Source organism: Plecotus auritus (assembly GCF_963455305.1).
Source record: "Plecotus auritus genome assembly, chromosome: 13".
Lineage (NCBI taxonomy): Eukaryota > Metazoa > Chordata > Mammalia > Chiroptera > Vespertilionidae > Plecotus > Plecotus auritus.
In genome coordinates, this window is record NC_137779.1 from 32,073,006 (window position 1) to 32,085,297 (window position 12,292).

The 12,292-nt window shown below is 59.6% G+C and overlaps 1 protein-coding gene across 1 annotated transcript; it reads left to right on the forward strand.

Moving 5' to 3' along the window:
- Nucleotides 1-2,877: 2,877 nt before the first annotated feature.
- ANHX (anomalous homeobox) lies at nt 2,878-11,902 on the forward strand (the record flags this gene model as incomplete). The annotated part of the gene is made up of 9 exons (XM_080649898.1): nt 2,878-3,126; nt 5,451-5,578; nt 7,306-7,429; nt 7,558-7,711; nt 7,823-7,832; nt 9,091-9,380; nt 10,436-10,580; nt 11,586-11,670; nt 11,816-11,902. 9 exons carry the CDS (start codon nt 2,878-2,880, stop codon nt 11,900-11,902), a joined length of 1,272 nt encoding a protein of 423 aa, XP_080506024.1.
- Between the last annotated feature and the right edge of the window lie 390 nt (nt 11,903-12,292).

Genomic DNA, 12,292 nt, shown 5'->3' on the forward strand with positions numbered 1-12,292 from the left:
AAAGCACGCAGGCTGTAAGGCCAGGAGGTAGCTCACGTTTTCAGAAAGCTGTGTTCCCATCCCAGGCCCTGCTGAGCGAAACACCCTCCCCTCAGAATAGTTGGGAGAAGTGAACTAAATCTAACCTTAAATTGCAACAAAGTCCACACCAGCTTAAGTACAGGTCAGATTGGTTCTATCTCACCCATTCTCCCAATTTAACGCCTGACCTTTGAAAATATTTACTCTTTTCTGGAAATACCCAGGACAAGGAAATTGTCAGGAAAAAAGAGAGTAATGATTCTAAAAGTATTATTTCACCAAAAATAAATCCTAAATGTGCATGCACTTAACACTAACGCTTAAAACTCATGAAAAAGCAGAGGTGAGAGAAATGCACTCTGTAATCGTAGTTGGACACGTCGTTCAGTGACTGGAGAACAGATTTCAGCGTCCGGATTGCTCCCAGATTTTACACTTGAACAAACGGAGTGTTTGTCTTTGTGCCGAGCCTTTCGCACTTGTCCTTCCAGTGACACTGGCCGCCCTCTGAGAGCCATTGGCAGTCCCCTGGTCTGTCGTGTCTGGACCGCCGTCCAGCGCACTGGACTCTCATTGTCCCTGCACCGAGGACCGTGCGAGCAGGACGTTGGCATTCAGTGGTGCCCAGCGCCATGACCAGGGTCAGCGGGGGCCCGGGCCCCGGCTCGTCGCGGGTGAAGAGTCCTCAGAGCGCGCTGCCCGACGCCCTTCTCATGCGGGGGTCAGCCCTGGCGTGGGGGTGGGGGTGGGGGTCACTGAACCAGGAGCCCTGCGTCCCCACGGGGGCCTCTGCTCCCACCCTGAGGCCTCTGGCTCTGGGTTTGAAATGCGCAGTCGCCCTGCGCGGATAGGGAGCCGGTGTGGGTCGCAGAAGGCCCGCCATCGGGGTGTCTGCCGCAAGCTGGGACCCGGGCGGGTTTGGGCTCCGAGGTCCACCAACGCGGGTAGCCTGGGGTCATCCAAGGGTCGCCGCTTCCTCCTGCCCCGCCTCCTGGGAGTGTAGGCGGCGGCGCCCTGTCCTCCCCCGACGCCCAGCGCCCCCAGAACCTGCCGCTCTGCCCAGGGCCTAGGCCTCCCAGAGCCAGGCTAGATGGCACCTCCGAACCCTAGAACCTCTCTGCGCACCCCGGACTGCAGGGACCCGGGGCACAAGGACTGGGGCGCCGACACCCGCATCGGGGCATCAGGCGGGGCTCTCGCCGGATTGGCCGGAGCCTCGATACTTTGTAGCGACCGCACCTTCCGCGCTGCCGGATGGCCGCCACCTTGGCGCCTCCTCCCCGGAGGTGCGGGCTGAGCACGTGCGCGCCGGGCGAGCACGGAAGTGGCGTGGGACAGGGGGCACCCCAGCGGACCCTAAGTGCACCCGACAGAGCAGCACTCCTGGCCTCCGCGGGGAGCCGCACCGGGAAAGGTACTCGGCCTCGGGCCACCACCTGGGAGTGGAGGGGTCAGGCCGCCCGACAGAGCCACCTTCCGTCCCTCCATCCCCGCCCAGGGCCGGTCCCCTCCGTGTCCGCTTGAGCCCAGCCCGTACCCTCTCTCCTGTGGCGTGGGCTCCGGACGAAACCGGGTCCTGAGCAGGGACGCGGGGTCCAGGGCCGCCCGCCCATCGCCACGGGGAGCATTGCGCCGCGTAGAGGAGAGCGGCCGCCGCGGGTGCAGAGCCGGGAGCCTGAGGGGCGCCGAGCGGCCTCAGCATCTGCTAGACTCGTGGGTGCCGAAGGCTCTGCCCGCTCACTCGCCCCGGAGCCTGGTCCGCAGGAGGAAGGTGCACCCTTTGGAGGAAGGCGCGGCCCTAGGAGGTCACCAGCCAGTTGCCTGAAGGTCCACGGGTGGGAGCCATTCGAGCGGCTCACCGCCCTTTTCCGTGGGACACACTGCGGGGCCCGCATAGGCGCCAGGAATGAACGCCTGTCGTTCTGGCGGATAAGCATCTCCGCGGTTACGTTGGTGCCCGTTTGCCTCGATTTGTATAAAACAGACAAGCTCCCAAAGCCTTCAGGTCCACTTGCTGTAGCTTACGTGTTGGGAGGGTGGGGGCACGGAGCGGGCTTTGGGGGCACTGGGTCAGTGCTCTTTGTTTGGGCCCTGCAGCCAGCCTGCCGGGGCCCCACCTGGTGTCTCGGCCGGTGCCCTCGGTGCCATTCCGCAGCCCAGGGCGGCCCAGGGCGGCCCGGCCCCATCCATTCCCTGTGTAGGTGCTTTTTCTTCTCTTCAGTGTCTGCGACGAGGGCAACCTTTACACCTTTGTGCTTTCCAAAGGATGAGTTTGAGGTTGTTTGTTTTTCCCCCCAGAAATCAAAATAGTTAAAACCTGATGGTTCTAATCCTGTTCCCGCAGCCCCATGGCCCCTCTGACATGAATGTGAATGGCCTCTGCCCAGCCCCTGGCCCAGGGCACCTCCTCACGGCTGGGAGAGGCGTTGGCATCCGATTGGCAGGTGCTGGGGAAACCTGGTGGCCCCAACACACATGGTCACTGCCCCCACCGAGCCCAGAGGAGGGACACAAAACGTAACCAGCACGTGGAGAAGGACAGGTGCAGACAGGAGGGTCAGAGCACAGAGAGGGGCACCTGGGGGTGGGTGGAAGGTGCGGAGGAGTGAGTGACAGCACCAGCTCAGTCCGGTGCACGACGGGGCCAGACCGATTTGGAGGGACTGAAAGGAATGCCATGGGGCCTGGCGCCCCGCCTTTCTCAGTAACCTGTCACTATGGACACCTCACCAGTGCCCGTAGCAGGAGGGGCCTCTCGTAGTTGGTCTGAGGATTCATGTATAATCAGCCCAGGGTCAGAGCTGGCTGTTGTGATGCCTGCCACCTTGTTTGCAGAGGGACGCAACCCAGCCCAGGATGCAGAGCTTCCTGAAGCTGCTGCGGGAGAGTGGAGGCGCCAGCCCCTCCGTGGAGGAGGTGGTGAGCCTCGCCGGCAGGCTGTGCCGGGACCTGCAGGACGACCTCACCCAGGCGCAGCCCTTCGTCACGGCCGTGCTGGAGAGCCAGCTCCGCCTGTACCTCCTGGACAACAAGGACGTGGCCCTGGTGTGCGCCCGCGTGCTGGCCCAGCAGGAGCAGCACCAGGCCGCCTGTAGGCTCTTGGAGGTAGGACTGGTCTTGCGGTGGGAGGTGCAGAGAGAGGGGCAGCAGCCACCAGCATCCTGAGCAAGATGGAAAGTCCACAAGCCAGCCACAGCCAGGAGAGAGGCTCTGTAAACAAGCCAGGATGGTCCCCTCTCACCTTACCAAGGTTTGAATAGGTTGATAATCCGAGAAAAATGGTCCACTGATGGAATCCTCACTGAGTGGGGTCCCAGCTTGGAGTGTCGGCTACCAATCGAGTAGCCAGCAGTCAAGCAGACCCGGGACCTCTGTCCCGGAGCCAAAGGCCCTCTTGGAAACTCGGAAACCAGAAACATCTGTGCCACTCACCTGGGGGCACTGGGAGCCTCGTTCATTCGCCATAAAAACGCGACCTGCATTGAAGTGAAGGGATTCATGGTCTTTATTTATCCACTTAGTGGACAGTGGTACTTTTTTTAAAATTATTTTTATTGATTTCAGAGAGGAAGGGAGAGGGATAGAGAGAGATAGAAACATCAATGATGAGAGAGAATCATGGATCAGCTGCCTCCTGCACGCCTCCCAGCAGGGATGTAGCCCGCAACCTAGGCACGTGCCCTTGACTGGAATCGAACCTGGGACCCTTCAGTCCACAGGCCAACGCTCTATCCACTGAGCCAAACTGGCCAGGGCGACAGTGGCACATTTTGCTGCCTACATACTGACATGTTTGAATGCAGTATGGTGCCTGCCCCAGACTATATGGGGTGGCACGTACTATGTAGTGTGTGCCTGTGTTACTTCACAAAGTCCGAGAAATTCTGAATTCCAACATCCAGACAGCTCAACAGGCTTCAGTATGGATTTGAGGGCCCATGTTTCCCTGTTTGAGCACATACTTACCTTAAAGATTTTTAATTTTTCCAAGTTTCTTGTATTCCCACCCCACCCCTCCAAGCCAAGAGGTGTCCTTCTCCTGCCTCTGCCTTCATGCAGCAGCTGGAGGAAGTTGTAAAACTGCAGGTGGGACCATGTGTGCACCAGGGCCTGGGGCCTACTCTCCAGGCCTGAACCCACACGCCCCCTTCCTCCGTGTGGCCCATGCTGGCTTCCGGGCTGTTCCTAGAATTTCCACGACATTTCTTTGTCTCGGGACCTATGCACATGTCATTCCCTCAGTTTGGTGCCTTCCCACCTCTCAGGTTTCTGCTGTACATGTCACCCAGTCTGGGTAGTGCCCCTGTATCCTCAAGTGCAATCCCGCATTCAGTCCTCGGATTCCTTCCTCGGGTCCTAATTAGAGTCCATTTGTGCTTCCTCTGTCTCTCCTGGCTCCACTGTGGGCCCACGAGGGAGGGGCCGCGCCTTGTTCTCGTTGCAAGACCGATGACAGCCGGCATAACCCTGTGACATAGGAGGGGCTCCGGTGTTTAACTCTGTCCGAATACACGAATGAAGTAAAGAAACAAGGGTGCCCACAGTTAGAGGTGTGATGACTGCCACGAAGGCCTCAACGATGAAATGTATGAGTGACACCAGTGCAGACGGACTCCCAGGAGAGGGGTCACAGTTCCGTCAGGATGGCTCAGACATGCTCTGAAGAGGGGCGTGTAGCTGAGACCCGACAGCTCATGCTGGAGCCACCACAGGTTTCAGGCCCAGGCCGTCCTGCAGGCAGGAGAGTCCGTGGTTTCCTGCCTGTGGTGCCTGAGGCTGATGGCTGATCCTGGCAGAGACGTAAGTCACAGCCCAGCCCCAGGGGCTCTTTCTGATTCTCTGCACCTCCCTCGCCAAGATGGCGCTGGAAACGTGGCGTTAAAGGCGAGAAACACACACCGACTGGTGTCTAGGGGAGGGCAGTGCCAGACATCCTGGCCACCTTCAAAGTTTGGTTATCGGAACAGGTCACCCCGGGCTTCACTCCACTTCCCTGCTGGTGGGAGAAAAAAGCTTTTCACATAAGACATGGGTCGAGCTTTGGAGCCTCAAAGTGACAATGTGGTCGTCAATGACAACAGCTCTGCCTCCTGTGTGGCTGCCAGCCAGTCACCTGCCTGCCCTTTCCTCATGCTCCTCACCTCTGAGGAGTGACTGAGCTCCCCACCTTGCTTTGTGGAGGGCTGATGTGCTGGTGTGAATGGGTGCCCAGGTGGGCCTCTAGGGCCACTGCCTGCACCTGGTGTGGACTGGAGTGCTGGCCATGTGGCCACGCCCTGCTGCTTGGCCCATCAGTGAGCAGCTCTTTCCAGGGGTCAGGTCCTGGGCCTGAAACGTGTGGTGGCTCCAGCATGAGTTCTCGGGTCTCAGCCACACGGCAGTGCTCCAGGGGGTGAGGTGGCCAGGTTTCAGCAGGCTCTTCTCCACAGGGATGCTGGGTGCCAGGAGGCAGTCCAGAGCTGGTGCAGCTCTGGAATGACATTCACTACCATTTGGTCATGAAGAGACTCGGCGTGGCCACGCTGACCTCCGTGCAAAAGTTCCGCTGCAGGAAGAGGTAGGCGGCTGCGCTTTATTTGTGCAGAGGGAGGGGGGCGGCGGGTTCCGGGAAGAGCACAGGGCGGAGGTGTTACAAGCATCCCTTCTCCCCGAATACATCTCCTGTGAGCAGAAACATAGGCGCGAGGGAGACAGAGGAAAGCCCGGTTCCAGGCCAGACCCAGAGACTGTAGAGCTTCGCTCCTGATCGTGGGTGTCCCCCAGGTCTCCTGAGCTCCTGACAGCCCAGGTGCAGGACTCCTCAGCCCCAGGTCCTGGTTCATGGCCTCGTTGCCAGAAGAAGAGACCCATTCCTTTCGGACCAGAGAGAATTGTTTCATGCTGCTTGCAGAGAGTGAGCCATGTCCTGAGATCCGACATTTAATCAGCCTCGGTGTCTTCAAGGGTGCAGGCGTGTCCCTCCCTGTAGGTGCTGTGACCGGCCAGGGTGCAGCTCAGCACAGGAAATGGTTTGGGACCAGCAGAGGCTCTTGTTGTGGGTGCCCTTGGAGGTGCTGAGGACCGAGACTGGGCTTTGCTCTCCAGAGCTGACCTTGGGTAGACGATAGGCAACAGTCAAGGAAACACTGTACATTCCATGATTCAGAGCGAGGAAGGAGGAGACAGAGAAGGTCTTCAGAAGGGGGCTGTGACCCTTTGTTCTTGCTGTGGGGAGGGCTGCGGTGCAGGCCCGTCCAGTCCTTGGAGGAGAGACCTGAGTAAGTGGTTGGTGGTCCCCAGGGGCACAAGGCGGGGGCAGTGGAGTTACAGCAGAGGCCAGTGCAGAAGCAGGAGCGGGAGGTTCTGAGTCTCTGGCAGTGGCTGAAGAAAGGGTTGTGTTAGATAAAGTCTGGCCTTCCCTAGGCGGTTTGGCTCAGTGGGTAGAGCGTTGGCTGGCAGTGGCTGAAGAAAGGGTTGTGTTAGATAAAGTCTGGCCCTCCCTAGGCGGTTTGGCTCAGTGGGTAGAGTGTTGGCTTGATGACTGAAGGGTCCCAGGTTCAATTCCGGGCAAGGGCACATGCCCAGGTTGCAGACTCAATCCCCAATGGGGGGGCGTGCAAGAGGCAGCCGATCCATGATTCTCTCTCATCATTGATGTTTCCATCTCTCTCTCCCTCTTCCTTCCTCTCTGAAATCAATAAGAATATATTTAAAAAATAGAGTTTGGAGGATTTGCCAAGGGCTTGGACGTATTTGAGGAGGAAAAGAAAGAATGAAGCCGGACTCAGTGTTCTTGGCCTAGCAGCTGGAATGTGGTGGCTTCTCTCCACGTGCACAGGACGGGGGCTGAGGCGGGGGGTGGGGAGGGCTGGGGACAAGCTCACTTGGGATTTGGGGTGAGTGGGATGCCTTTTTGACATCCAGAGTATTTGTTCAGTTGGTGTTTGGATGTGAAGTTTCGTATAGACAGGTGCTGTTTGTTTAGACGTCACTGTTTTCTTTGAAAATAACTCATTTTCACAATGATCAAGCACAGCTAATCTCGTTGTCCTCCTCATGTAGCTTCCCCAGCTCTTGGCCATTTGTCAGTGCTGGCATCTCACTGCATGTCCTGGAAGCCCTGCTGCGACCTCCCAAGTGGGTCGGGGAGCCCTCACCCCTTCAGGGGTTGTGCCCCTGGGACTTGGCAGCATAGAAACTGGGAGGCGTGGCCCTTGAGCGGAGAGTGTGCAGGGCGCCTGAGGTTTAAATGGAGGGGTACCAGGGAGAGGGGAGGCTGTGATACCCCCTTTCTGTGCTCCCCAGGAACCCGCCGCCCCCCTCCCTCTGCCCTGAGGGCCTGAAGAGCCGCAACTTCCCCAGGGAGGTTCGCCAGAAGTTGCATAACTTCGCCTCGGGTGTGAGCAGCAGCCCCAGCAAGGCCGAGCGGGTGAGAGTCCGGCCAGGCAGCCTTGCTGCGCGGCGTCAGGCCTCCGGTGACTTGCGTGCATGCCCCTTCCCGCGTGTACCCTCCCCCCAGCACCCTGTCGCTGGGCTCCAGGTCCCATGTTCTTGCAGGAGGCCCTGGCTGCGGAGACCAGCCTCAGCGTGGAGCAGGTCTACAACTGGTTCGCCAATTACCGCAGGCGCCAAAGGGCAGGTCTCCAGCGTTTGGAGCCACAGGCCTCAGGCCACCCCGGCTTCGTGGGTGGGCACCCGCCTCAGTGGGCAGGTGAGTGGCCCAAAGGTCCCCATGCTGGGAGCTGACCTCAGCTGCCCGGTCACCGCACCGTGTCCAGGGCCAGGCCTAACCCTAAGCCTGACCTGCTCGTTCACCCTGAAGAGCCAGAACAGTGAGGCCGAGGCTAGGACGGGGCTGAGGCTGCCCTCGTGTGTGCGGAGGCCACTTGGTCAGGGCCACGTCAGTAGATTGGGAAGCGGGCCAAGCACCAGGATGCAGGGGTCTAATTAGGGATTGTTGCTCAGAGTAACGGTGGATCACGGGACAGAGAGTGTTGGAGGGACTCGGTGGTCACCTTTTCCCACAGCAGGGCTACTGGGACTGCTGGGAAGGAGGCTGGAACTTGGGGTCCCTCCAGCCTCCCTTCCATCCGATCGGCTTTCCACAGGCGGTGAGGAAAATGGGCCGGCACGGACCCTGGTGACCACTCACGGGCTGTGGCAGCCTCCGACCCTGGTCTCGGACGTTTCTGGAGACGAGACAATACCCGAGTCACTGAGTCCCAGGTACTGCCATTCCTACGGGCTGTTCTCCCTGGTCACCTCTCCCACCCTCAGGAGGAGACCAGGTGGGGCGTGAGCTTGGGCGTGCTGGGCCAGCTGGGACCAGGTTAGCGAGGGCTGTGGGCGCCCCTGCCAGGAGCCCAGGTCAGGGGCCTTGCACTTGTTCACCGAGACTGACTCACAGCCTGGTGTCGTGCGCGTGATGGAGAAGGGAAAACAGACGCAGAACGAGAAATACCCAAACCTGTTGCCTGAGGCCACACCCTGCTGTCGTGGTTTGTGTTTTTCTGGTATTTTGTGTGGTTGGTTTCACTGGGTTGATCCTAGCCAGCTCTGCCGGTTCCTCCTGTGCCAGGACAGTGCCTGGGCCCGGCACCCGACGTCCAGGGACAGCACCCAGCTGTGTGTCTAGGCAGGTTCTTGTGACCTCTCTGCCTCTCTCTTCACCTGTGAAGTGGGGACTGGTAGGCCCTGCCCTGTGGTTGTTGCAATGGCTCCTGGGGTGGGGCTGTTGACAGAGGCCCAGGAGCACCATCTGCACACTAAGCATTTGTGGATCATTAATTCTTTCCATTTTTATCCACTGCTGCCCTGTGTTCCTTTGAGACGAGCCCTCGTTTATTCAGTCGCCTGCTAGGCCCTCCTAACCACGTGTAGCTTTCAGTGCCGTGGGAGAGTGCCTCCCTGAGGCCTTTGCAGGAACTGCGAGTGTATCTTGGGTTTCCAGTCATTCTTTCTTCTAAGTGTAGAGCCACTGGGCGAGCAGTGAATGCAGCAGGATTGGGGAGTGGTGGCCCCTGCTGTCAGGGACTATCCTGTCTGGAGCGAGCTCCGTCCACCAAGGGACAGTGTTTGTGGGTTTCCCAGCTCCCTGCAGGGCGGTGAGATGTATCCGGAGCGGCCTGGCCGCGACCCTTCCACTCTCCCTGCCGTCTACCCTGACCCTGGCCTCGGTGGGCTGGCTGACCGCAGCGACTTGCTGGACCCTTCAGCTGCGCCCAAGCCATGGCTGGTGTCCCTCACACTGGCGTCCCCCAGGGACGCTTCCGTTCAGACCGGACAGCTGGTGCCCAGCCACGGGCTGCACTTCTGGATGCCGCCTTCGGACGCCTCCATGTCCGTGTCCATCGCCACGCTCGCCGAGCCCAGCTCCGCAGGTGAGCCCACTCCACGGGGACCCTGAGTTTCTGCACCAGAGGCTGCAGCCGTGGGAGGCTTGGGCGGGGCGGGTGCGGGGAGGAATGGGAAGGGTCAGGGCTTCTGTCTGAACCCTTTGTTTGATGAGACCCACAAACAGTGAACCTCAAAGAGGCTCTTCCGACAAACATCCCAGGTTATAGTTCTCATTTGTTTATTTGTCAAAATAAAACATGCACGTGAACCAAAATAAGACTTCGAGGAAAGAGCAAAAATGAAACGAAGCCGCTGCCAGCCCTCCACTCTCCACTCGGTGCACTTGCCCACCTGCCAGCTCCTGCTGCTCCAGCAGAGGGTCGAGCTGGGCCTGTGCCCTTGACCAGAATTGAACCCAGGACTTCTCAGTCCGCAGGTGACACTCTATCCGCTGAGCCACAGCAGCCAGGGCCATAGGGGTTTGTCTTTAAGAGTAAGCGTCGTTCTGCCCGACCGGCGTGGCTCAGTGGTTGAACGTCGACCTATGAACCAGGAGGTCGCAGTACGATTCCCGGTCAGGGCACATGTCTGGTTTTCGGGCTTGATCCCCAGTGGTGGGCCTGCAGGATGCTGCCTGTCAATGGTTCTTTCATCATTGATGTGTCTCTCCTTCTCCCTTCCTCTCTGAAATCAATTGGGAATATATATAGAGAGAGGGGAGGGGGAGGGAGAGGAGAGGAACAATGTTCTGCGAAGTAATGTACGTGGAGAAAGGGGCAAGGTAAGGTTGTGGCACCTTGTACCTCAGTGAAGCCAAAGGTCAAATGACAATGTCCCGGCCTTACATGGCAATGGGGTGGGCAGATTCGGATGCTGAGTCTTGGGTGGGGGGACAGTCAGACAAGGCAGAACTGGTCTGATTTGTCCTCTGGAAGCCTGAAGGTGCCGCTGAGATGAGCCGTTGTGGCCAGTCCTTCAGGGAGGGAGGCTGCGGGCTGTGGCCAGGCAGGCTGGACACTCCTGTCCTGCAGGTGTTGGCTGTGCTGTGTGAGCTGGGCCCTTCCTCCCTGCAGTGGGCTGTGGCCTTTCCTTCATGCAGGGTTTCCTGACCCACCTGACAGCCTCCCCCAGAGCACATTCCTGGAGGAGGGTCCGGGCACCAGCGTCAGCCAGGCAGGACAGGCGGGCAGCTTCCTGGTGACACAGCCCCCCCCACAGGCTCCGGAATTGGTCCTGTCCCAGAGGTAAGCCCGAGAGCCCTGGTTCACAGCGCTGGCTGAGCTTGTGCTGACGAAGCCCTTTGCTCACAGGTTTCTGGAAACCACAACAGTCCCCTAGCCTGTGTCTCCCAAAGAGACGAGGGTGGGTTTTCGCGCAGACAGAACTCCTGGGAACACGAGAGTGGACGGGACGTCTGTGCTGCGGACAGTTTTTAGGCCTCTTCCCTGAGATTGCCCTGGCACCCAGCAGCCTCTTTCTGGCGTTTTCTTTTCCCAGTAAAGGCTGTCAGAATTTCTGAGCAGCATAGAGATCCTGGTTTTATTTCCAGAGTGAAGTTTTAAAGGGCCTTGGCAGCCTAGGTGCTGTGGAGCGGCCGTGTGGCTGGGACAAGGGTCCAGGAGCCTGCACACCGGAGGGATGGACGAATGTGCCGGGGGGGCGGGGGTCCTCTGCTAGATGGAATTTCTGAGGGTGACCCCAGGACTGGGTCTGCAGAGTTTGTGTCTCACTAATCTGGCACTGAAGGCAGGTGCCAAGTGAGGGCAGAATTATAGGGGGACGTGCGAGGGAGGGGCAATCCCAAGTCACATGGTGGGAGAACCCTGACCGTTCTCCATAGTGACATGTAGTTCGGGACAGACGTGTGCGATTGCCTTTAGGGACCTGCCGACAGGTCTCCCTCGGAGCTGCACCGCCACCGTCCCCGCCATCCCTCTTCTCCCTTGGTTTTGGTGTAAGGTGCTCTGTCTCCTTCTCTCCCCCAGCCCGTCCCTTGTACGTGACCTCGCTGCCCGTGTCCTCTGTGAGCCACTCTGGGGTACTACCCACCCAGCCATGTGCTCGTCATGTCCCACAGGCCCTGCTGGGCGCTGTGCCCTGAGGGCTCTCAGCGAGGAGATGGGTCCGAGGGTCTGGCCCCTGGGGGCTCCTGGTGTGCAGACACCCTCAGGCATGTTCCCCAGGGGGTGGAAGGTGTGGCTTGGTGCCCACTGGAGACCAGCCCTGTTCTGACGTGGCCCCTTCTCCAGCCTTCCGGAGCTGACTCCTGCCCCGTCGACCTTTCCCAGGCCTGTGCCTGCTGGGGAGCTGAGCGAGCCCCTGCCGTCCAGCCAGGTGAGGCTTTCCTAGGAGGCACTGTGGGCTCCTTCCTTACTCCTGGATTCACGCCTGCCTTTGGAGTGAACAAGTCGGCCAAAGATGAGCTTGGGGGAGCCGGGCAGAGGGCGCCTGCACGTGCAATGCTGTGTTGGCTTTCCAGGTGCCGTGGTCCGACAGCCAGGCCTCCAGCGATGCCTTCTGGGTGGCCAGGATGCTCCTGGAGCTTGCGGGGGGCAACCTGGGCTGAACTGCCCCTGGGAGCCCGGCCAGCACCCCAGGGAAGACAGATGTGGACACTCGAACGTTCCGTACAAGTTACAGAGTCTCATCCTGATGAAAAGAGGAGGTTCCCGTGTTCCCTGGGGCTCTGCTGGGAGGTGTGTGCGCCCCTGGCCCGCGCCCTGTTTGCGCAGTTGTTTGGCAGCTCCTGATGTTGGAGGAAGCGTTTGAGAAATGTTCATGGATCCCAAGTCCGAGGGTGTGTGTTCCACTCGGACCACGGCAGATGTTAGGGCCACCCCCGAGCCGTTGTGGGCAGGAGACTGTCCCCTGCCGGCCACCCTCCCGCCCGCCCTGCGCCAGGCCAGACTCCCCCAGCTAACGTGGTGAGTGGGTGGTGGGAGCGTGCTGGCCCTTC